This window comes from Miscanthus floridulus, chromosome 13, assembly GCF_019320115.1.
Source record: "Miscanthus floridulus cultivar M001 chromosome 13, ASM1932011v1, whole genome shotgun sequence".
Classification (NCBI taxonomy): Eukaryota; Viridiplantae; Streptophyta; class Magnoliopsida; order Poales; family Poaceae; genus Miscanthus; species Miscanthus floridulus.
Window position 1 is genome coordinate 31,030,908 of NC_089592.1, and position 10,310 is coordinate 31,041,217.

At 44.0% G+C, this 10,310-nt stretch overlaps 1 protein-coding gene across 1 annotated transcript; it reads left to right on the top strand.

The window, feature by feature from the left end:
* The first annotated feature begins 1,127 nt into the window (after window positions 1-1,127).
* LOC136499682 (uncharacterized) lies at window positions 1,128-1,796 on the top strand. The gene has a single exon (XM_066495247.1). The coding sequence runs from the start codon at window positions 1,128-1,130 to the stop codon at window positions 1,794-1,796; it is 669 nt and encodes a 222-aa protein (XP_066351344.1).
* The last annotated feature ends 8,514 nt before the right edge of the window (window positions 1,797-10,310 follow it).

Here is a 10,310-nt window from a genome sequence, read left to right on the forward strand (position 1 = left end):
TCCTGCTCCTGGGCCAAATGCATGTTTCAAGAAATGATCTGTCCCCTTCACCCATTCATAGTCATAGTCATTGCCGCTTCTCCAGCCTATGTACATCCACTGACGGTCCTCCATCCTTTAACATTTACATCACAGAGTATTGTGACCATCAATTGCATCTATGCGGTGTTCCTAATGTCTAATAGGTGAGGATAGGTCCTAATCCCACCCACGGATGCATAGATGAGGTCAGTTTCTAGGCTCCGCTCCTCTCTGAGACAGAATTTCGGCAGCACCTCCCCGCTGTTCTCCTGATACATGTCCTGCCAGGGAGAGTGTGTATCCGGAGAATAACAGGGAAGAGCTGCCGAAACTCGGTCTCGGACCAGAGTAGACCATGGAAACTAACCCATCTACGTATCCGTGGGCTGTCCAAAAAACGTGGACAATCCGAAACAGATACGGTCGTAGATATGCAAAGATCCGCATACCTACGACCATATCTCTTTCAGACGGGAGACGCCTAACTAGGTTATGCGATCTAAGACAATGATACGAGAGGAGGGCTTATTTATACCTACGGTGGCAGTGGAGTCAGGCTAGCAGGGCAGTGGCGAGTCGGGGCAGTGATGAGGCGATGCTGTGTAGGCAGACCCGCAACACCGACGAAGAGGGTCGGGGTCGCCAAGTCCCCTCTGACGTGCTCTTCTCTATAAAAGAAGAAACACAATACTATAAGTTGAAAATTTCGGCAGAACCTCCCCTATACGGGGAGGTTTCCAAAACCTACAAGAAAAAACCGAAACGATGGCCGACAACCACATATCAAGGGAACAAATACGGCATGATGGCCGATAGCCAGATATATATTAATCCACCACCAACACACCACCACCTCCACCACCATGACCACACCACCACCACCACGACCACGACCACGACCACACCACAACATCCACCACAACGACCATGACCACACCACCATATCCACCACAACGACCACACCACCACAACGACCACACCACCACCACCTCAACGAACACACTACCCTCCTTCTCCACCTCCACCTCCACCTACACCTCCACCATTGCACGCCACCAACACCACGACCTCCACCTAGACCTCCTCCTTCACCAGCATTGTACACCATGAAGCGAGGGAAGGGCATACCTGGATGTCAGAGGGACGTCGGAGGTCGCGGACAGGGCAAGGGTCGCGGATGGGGCGGCGTCAAGGGGCCGGGGCGGGGCACCTCAGAACGGGGGCGAGCACGGCGGACAGCGTGGACGGGGTTGGCGGGTGGCGCGGGGTCCTCCTCCTTCTCCGGTGGCTGGCGGATGGCGCGGAGGTTCTCCTCCTCCTTGGGGCGGGTCGGCCGGTGGGCGTGGGTGGGCGGCGCGGCCAGGGCGGGGCACCTCCGGTTGGTTGAGGCGAGCGGCGGGGTGGGGCTCCTCTGGTGGCCTGCTCCTCCTCCCTCCTCCTCTGGCGGCCGGGGGCTGGGGGCGCGCTGGGTGGTGGTGGCGGCCAGGCGTGGGGTGCATGGGGCGGCTCGGTGGTGGGCGGCGGGGCGTGCGGGGCGGTCGGCCATGCTACGGCGGGGGGCATGGGGCAGCCGGGCGCGCTGCGGCGGGCCAGGAGCGCGGTGGGTTGCGCGGGGTGGCGGTGGCGGCCGGACGCGGGTCGGCGCGGGGCGGCGCGGTGGTGGGCGGCTAGGGGCGCAGGGCAGCCGGGCACGCTGCGGCGGGCCGGGAGGGCAGCGGGGCGCGGGGCAGCGGCGGGGCGTCAACCGTTCTGTGGGCGGGGAGGGCTCTGGCTGATTTTACGGTTGGGCCCTTTGCCGAGGGCCCAGATCCAGGGCCCTCGACAAAGATTTTTTTATTTTTTTTAAATATTCTTTGCCGAGGGCCATTGGCCAGGCCCTCGGCAAAGACCCCCTTTGCCGAGGGCCAGGCTAGGCCCTCGGCAAAGATTTTTCTATGGGCGGGGAATTTGGGTGGCTAGCCGATTTAGGGTTGGCCCTTTGCCGAGGGCCCAGATCCAGGGCCCTCAGCAAAGATTTTTTATTTTTTTTTAAATATTCTTTGCCGAGGGCCATTGGCCAGGCCCTCGGCAAAGACCCCCTTTGCCGAGGGCCAGGCTAAACCCTCGGCAAAGAGTTTTTTTTTAGTTTTTTGAACCCAGTTTTTTTGTGGTGCTATAATACATTATTTAAATCTCAATTTTTAAATTTGGCCAAATTTGACTTTTTTGATATATTTTCCTAATTTATATCTTTTCGTTGATTTTTTTTTGAATATTTTAAATTTGAACTGCAGGTGGATGGAATAATGCAATTTAGTGATTCGAAAAATGTTATTCATGGTATTTGGTGTATGTTGAGTCCCTATCCACGAACTCGCATCAAATTTCGGGCATCTTCTTCACGTAACATGACGAGGAACTTGTCGGAAATGTGTTTTTAAATTATATAAAATTCATACGAAGTCTGAAAATCATGAAACTTGTCGAGCTGTCATGTTATCGCATGTGTAGGCTGTGGTAAAAATTTGAGAAGGTTTTGAGCAAGTTGTGATGTCGGATGCCTAAAACCCAGACATCTCCACATAAGAAGATGTCCGAAATTTGATGCGAGTTCATGGATAGGGACTCAACATACACCAAATACCATGAATAACATTTTTTGAATCACTAAATTGCATTATTCCATCCACTTGCAGTTCAAATTTGAAATATTTGAAAAAAATCAACAAAAATAAATAAATTAGGAAAATATATAAAAAAGTCAAATTTGGCCCATATTTTAAAATTGAGATTTAAATAATGTATTATAGCACCACAAAAAAACTGGGTTCAAAAAACCAAAAAAAACTCTTTGCCGAGGGTCTAGCCTGGCCCTCGACAAAGGGGGTCTTTGCCGAGGGCCTGGCCAATGGCCCTCGGCAAAGAATATTAAAAAAAATCTTTGCCGAGTGCCTGATGGCGGGCACTCGGCAAAGACTATCGCCAGTGGCCGCCGTGACCCATCCGGCCATATTTGCCGAGGGCCAATTTGCCGAGGGCTAGGCCCTCGGCAAAGATTTACTTTGCCGAGGGCCGTTTGTTTGCCGAGGGCCAGGGGCTGGCCCTCGGCAAAGACCCCCCTTTGCCGAGTGCCCGAGATGTAGCCCTCGGCAAACCCACAAGCCCTCGGCAAAGAGGATGTCTCCGGTTGTGTAGGTGAATGGGAGGAGCCGTCCAAGCTATGGTAGTGATGCCCATGGGCAAGGCGACTACCCGTTACTAGTGAGAGTGTATATAGTATCATAGTAGCAGTTGGTTCCCACTACATATAGTTGCATTGAATCAATGCCTTCTCTAAATGTTATATAATTAATTTGTTAAATTTAATAAGACTTGTAATATATGTCTTCTACTAAATTATTATGTGCTCCGATGATGAGATGTAACTTTGAGTTGTGGAGGCTATTGTGGTATGATACTTAGCTAGGATCCTGCATTGTGGAGATATGGATAGCATCTCCAGGGGAATCACCAATGTTGGTTTGCTGAAATTGAGTTGGTCAAGTGGATAACACTCGATGTTGGTAAATTGAAGCGGCGGTCCCTCACACTATACACTTAACGTTTCGAATGAATGGAAGGAGCCAAACAACAAGTACATACATGTATATTAACTTCCACAAAACAATACATGCATATTAACTATAGGCCCTGTTCGCTTGAACTACTTTAGCAATACTTTTCAACGAACGAACAGTGTTTTTCCCTCACAACAAATCAGCATAAGCCAAATTTCAGCGAAATGAACAGAGCCTATATACTAGAGGACTAGTAGCAGGTCTGGGGTGCCAGGCCCCCCTGCCCCCCTCCCTCTGCCACTTTTGATGTACTTTAATGTTTTAGAGGTCGTATTATGTATTATTGTCCATCTTTTATAATGATCTTTGTTTTCCTTAAGATATATTAGATGTGACTCGTTTTGAGTGTGTTTAAAAAAAAGAAGAAAAAAAAGGAAATAACACAATGGAAACTGCACTGATGAATATATATCCTCTGCTTGACGAACAGTGGAAGCACAAGTGGGAGTATATGGTAGCGCACTTCCACTATCTCACTTGTCATGATTATTTCCCTCTTGAGCATAAATTTATGCACTTCTATTCGAATTAATTCTTGTCTTAGTAAAGTCTAATGGAGACAGAGATTCATATTTCTGTTAGGTTGTGAAGGCCCGATGGTGTTAAATCCGGCTAACACACGGATAAAGACAAGATCGTCGGGATCGCACATGGCCATGATACATAGCGGAGATAGATCTAAACAGTGAGGCGAACCAAACAAGTCGGCTAAGCCGATTCGACGCTAGTTCTTTGCCCAAACAAACCCACGAACGTTTCCCAAAAAGATCTATTGGGAAAACCCACGACAAGGGTGTCCTAGATCGGCAAGGCCACTTAATGTCAGCAAATTTCATCTAGAGAAGTGCTGAACAATAAGGGATTGTTCGAAAAGCTTGAGGTAGAAGATAAAAAATAAGAGATTTTTTTGATGCTCGGGTATATATAGATCTCACAATCTGATGTGATCTTCTCATATAAATAGAGGCATGGTCTTATCCTAGTAGGAAAAATAATTTCATAAGAAATCTACAATTTTCCCATGAGATTTGAAGAGTTTTTTTTAAAAAAAAAATCACGAAGTGGCCTTTGGATCTTCCAAACCAGGCTCTGGCCGGTTCTAAACAAATCCTAGGCCAGTTTAAACAGTAAACGGTGCAGGGTCTACACATATTGGCCTAGGCTGGTTTTTATGTCATCTCGGCTGAAGCTCTCCAAACTGGCCTAGGCTGTTTTTTCCTTGTGTCTACTCAAATTTGCGCAATTTTAATCTAAATTTGACCACTTTTGTTTGCACGTGATTTTTTCATTGTCTTCTCAAATTCGCACTTAGATACATCAAATGCAAATTTCATCTTCTCTAACTGATTCTTGTGAATCGGCTTAAGAGAAAAGAAAAGACTAATTTGGCTTGTACTAGCCATACAAACCCCGAATCTTTTTTTTTTGATAAATGATTAACAGAAAGAAACTCCAAGTGCTTTTCTTTAATATTAAAGTACAATCCAAGAAAAATCAAATCAACAAATATTTTCAGAAATTGTTAAATTAAAGCATCAACTTTTAATATCACTGAATCCATTAACATATCAAGGACGGACTTGTCAAACCCTTGCTTGACCGATATCATATTAGACAATTTAAGCTCACTGGTTCCATTATAAAAATATCCATGAAATTTTTCTTCTAGTTAGTTGTGTCCAAGAACCAATAGAGCAAGATTGCAATAAAGAATACCATAAGAAAGCAGTACCAGTAAAAGATAATGAAAGGTTATGACTCCTTGTATATTCCATGGTACTAGCCTCACCCAATTGAGCATGAAACATGCTAATATACTCCTTTGTGGTTTTATTATCTTTGCCACTGAATTTATAAAAATCGGGCACTTTCCACCATCGGAAGATTTCATGTAATCAAAATAAGAGGGGTATGGTTTCTCAGCTATTTTAAAATGCACACCCAAACTTTCTTCCAAAGATTTATGAAATTCTTTCTTAAATCAGGTTAGAGCTTCATCCTATGAGGCCAGATTGGTGATTTGTGAAGTATTTGTGCATTAGCTTGCTGGCACCTAAAAAGTTTCTTAGGAGGATTTGGCAACACCATATTATGAGCAGAGAGACATGTGCTGCTGTTGAATTGCTATCGCCTCGTGTAGTGGAAACCGATGTCTGTGCAAAAGTAGCCATTGATAAAGTAGTACCAAACCCTCCTAAACTGGCCCTATCTATTTCAGTTGCCAAATAGGCCAATTTGGGCTAGTTAGCCGATGCATAGCTCGTTTTCCCTTCATAAAATTAAAGTTGAACGACACCTCATATTAAGGTCGACTAGCAATCGTGCCGAAACACTAATAGATGCATCTTGAGAAAAAAATAGGAATTTCATATCTCTTTCACCCCATTTATTATGACCGTCCATAAATTTGCTAAGATTTTCATACACATGGATCTCAAAAAGCTTAACTTGATCAGCAATTATTGTAGCACATTCATCATGTGTAATACAATGTCTAAGGGGAGGCAGACCTGGTTTTACCTCAGATACAGATGTAGCAGAAAGAGGATCAAAGTTGATACCTTGGATCTTCTTGATAGCTCCCCTGCCAATCCACCTCGACGCATGAAAGGGCATACTGTAGATCCACAACAGCTTCGGCCTTCGTCCTCTCCTCTAGCATCTTGTGAATCTCCTCAAGTAGTTGATTAGACGAAAGTCTAATGATGTTCTTGGGATTGTTTATTTGGATCTAAAGACATATAATAGTAGATATGTTTGCTTCTTCCCTAGTGGAGTCGCCAATAAGTGTGTTGACGCTAAATTCGACCAACACACCGGTAGGGGCTAGATCGTCGTCAGAGGTTTGCACACGACCTACTAGATATGCAGTGGATTAGGTGTAAACGGTGAGGCTGACTTAGCAGTTCAACGTGGCCGATTTGATGCTATTTCTTCACTTGAAAAAACAATGAACGCCTCCAAGGAAGACCCATCAGGGAGATATACACCAGGGGTTCCCTAGAATCGGCAATATCACCTTAGAACGCTAGAAAATATCATTGAGAGAAGTGCTAGACAACAAGGGGGTTAGAAGAGCTTGAGGTAGAATATAAAGTGTAAAGCTAGATGTGTTTTTTATGATTAGATAGATCTCTCAATTGTCCATGATCCTCTCTTATAAATAGAAGGAGATGGTCTTATATCCTAGTAGGATACTTATTCCACACACAATTTACATACTTCTCACTAGATTGGATAAGTTTCCAAAGGAAAAAAAACGAGTTAGAGACCAGACTGCCAAAATCGGCTCAGGTCAGTTTTCAAAATCAGTCTGGTCCAATTTATATAGGACAATGAGGAGACTCAGCAAAAACTGTCCTAGGCCATCTTTCCCAGGCTGTTGCAAATTATGCTCAATTTGATCAGAATTCAATTCTTTTTGCTCTTTTCTTGTTTGGACGTGTTTTCTAATCCATTTTTAGCTCTCCGATCATAAATTGGTTGTCAACACTTAGGTATAGACTAATAATTGATAATGCAAGCAGTATATACCGTATTAACATAGTATATCATTTTGCTAACATTTTATTTTCAGCTGTCTACATTATGAGGTGCTGCCCTTCTATTATTATAGAGTGTTTTACGTTCTCAATTGTGGACTTGTGGTGTGGCGCTTACACGCCATACATTTTTCACATGTCAAACTATGGTGTTGCCCTTACATTTTCGAGCATATTTATGGTCCATACTGTTTGATGTTCTAGCTATTTCGTATCAATGCTTATATTTTCTCATGCGCTTTAACTAAATGCCCTTAAGCTGCTAGTGTGGTGTTTAGTAAACCTGGTGTTGCCATGGCGATTAATCGTATCAGCTATATAGTTCAGAAATTAAATTGCTGTCTAAGTTCTCTAATGGGGATGGATCTTATTCTGAATATAATGGTTGATGACGGATCTATAAGAGTGACCATGCGAAGTGTTTCTAGAGGAACAAAAGAGATATGCTCGTCTCAAGAGAGGTTTTGGCTAGTTAAATTGTTGTAGCTGAATACCGCAGTCCAAACACATGATAATTTCCTTCGTTAGTTATGTATATGTTTTGTTCCTATCATATGCATGTTTGCTGAGTATGATCCATCATACTTACCCTTGCTTTTGGTGTCCTTTTTGCAGGATATGAGCAACACTGATTAAACTAGGCTGGAAGCATAACAACTGGATATAGCAAGAGCTGTAGCCCTTATATATATATATTTTGTTTTCCATTCATGTAATGTAACAAAATTATCGATAAATGAAGAACGGTTATACTAAGTCAAGTCCAGTCATATATAAAAGCGGTGGCTATCCCATGCAACCCTGTTTAGAGGCGTCCATGGGAACTGTCAAGTTTCATCATGTAATAACAATTGCATGCAAGTGACTTAACCAAAGCCATTCTGACAAACCACACAACATTCAATAGATGTTTTAGAGGCATCCATGGGAACTGTCACGCATGAATGTTTATTCATCCTGAAATAACAATTGCAACTTTGCAAGTGCCTTAACCAAAGGCATTCATTCTGCAGTTCACAACAAAGCACAAACAATATAATAGAAGTTTCCGAACTGTGTGATCACAGTAATACATAGTCGACTGATGGATCAAGCTTATGATCATCTAGCTACAAGTATTGCATTTTGCAGCATAGATGACAGTACGATGTAATGGCAAACTAGCTGCTCTCGCTGCTGGAGGACGATCCAACCTTGTCGATCAAGTTTAAAGTGACGAGTTCTTCTCTAGGTGGAGAATTCGCAACTGGTTCGGGGATCCCAGTCATGTTGTCGTCCTCCTCCTCCTTCTTCTTGGTCTCCGCGATCTTGGCCAGCTGGGAAGGACCAGTTAACCCAGCCGTCACTGCGATCCTGGCCAGCTGGGAAGGACCAGCTAACCCAGCCCGCCGTGACGAGCTCTCCGGCGCATCTACCTCCAGCATCGGGTTCCTCCCTATATCGTTCATGTACCGGATCTGTGTGGCGCCATAAATCAACAAGAGGAAGCTCAAGGCGGGTCAGACACAAGCTAATATAAGGAACTCTAGTAGTGCTGCTCGCTTGAATAAAATCATGCATGTATTATTCTTACCCTCTTTCCTGGCCAGGTAGGGAAGCCGTTCTGGAGGCAGAGGCGCCTGAGGTAGGTGATGGGGACGTTCAGCTCCGCGGCGGCGTCCTTGATCCTCATGTGGAGCATGCCACGGACGACAGCCCATTTCGGGGGTGGACCCTGCAGCCTATTCCTCTTCCCGCCGGCCATGGTGGTGGTATGCTGTTGAGAGTTTGAGGATGCGACTTGTGTCTGATGGAGAGGAGGGCGTGTTGACCGGGTTTATATAGCACAAGCAAGGGGTCAAGGGCATCATCTTGGCGGCGTGTTTATCTAGGGAGGGTTTATTTTTGACTCCCACAGGGCGCGCCGCCACGGGATCAGACGACGGTGCTTGGAATCGATCGAATCACGCAGTCAAAGGATGAAGGGGCCCCTTTCTCTGCATTTCTGGCTAGTTTTCATTATTGGATGAAAATGTGCGCGTCAGTGGCTGGCAGTACTACCTGGCGCCGGTTGGATAAGTACTGGATATAGGTCTGGAAACGCAACAAGCTCCAACGGCAATAAAAAAATAGCGGCAGCAGGATCTCGCTCGTTGTGACACTAATACATACCATATATGTTATTATTATTTTGTTTTCGTTTCACACATTGCCAGCACATTTCTTTTAGACGAAATATCACAGACCTTTAAGTTTTTACTTTCATTTTCTATTGAATTGCTTGCAACAAATTTGAATAACTTATACCCTGTGCGCTGCCCATACATGGGATACTGATACACCCATAATGCATCTGTATGACACACCGGTTTGGCTACCTTTTACCTACCTTTTACCGGCCCCATTTGGATCCTTGGATTAAATTCATTCTAGTAATTATAATTTAGGTACAATTAATTAAGCTAATATAGTTGTATATAGAATATATTTGTATATTATTATTAGCCATACAAGGAAGATATTTATATGTTGTATTTCTACTGTACGGGAAGTGAGTTGAAGAGCATACTATAAGTTGCAGAGTACAAATATAGCATGGTGATTTATAGAATCAAATTCCATCTCCCACCCTATGAATTTGAGATAGGTTTATTTGTGAGTTTGGGAAAGTTGTGGAATGTTAAATTCCAAACCAAATAGACTAATCTATTAAGTAGATTCCAATTCCTCCAACATGAAGGGATCCAAACGGCCCCTAAGTGTTACTTTGGGAAAATTGGGTAACTGAAATCAAATATAGAATTTAGAAATCAGAAAATAGTGTACATGTTCCTAATACTTTAGCAAAAACAAGTGTGGATTTATGTAACCCAAAAAATGTTAGTTTGTGAAAGTTCACTTGAAACAAGCATGGTTTGCATTTGCAATAATACAAGATGGCTGGTCCTCCTCCAAGCTAAGTAAAGAACTAACCATGTGTTTAGTTTTGGGATCATGTGGGATGGGTTGGGTCCAACCTAGTTTTTGGGTTGGGTTGAAGTTGAACCTATCTCGTGTTTGGTTAAGGGGTTAGGTTCAACCCAATTTTTTGTTTGGTTAAGGGGTTATCTTCAACCCAATTTTTTTGTTTGGTTGAAAGGTTGAACCCACACCGTTAACAGTAGCTATTAGT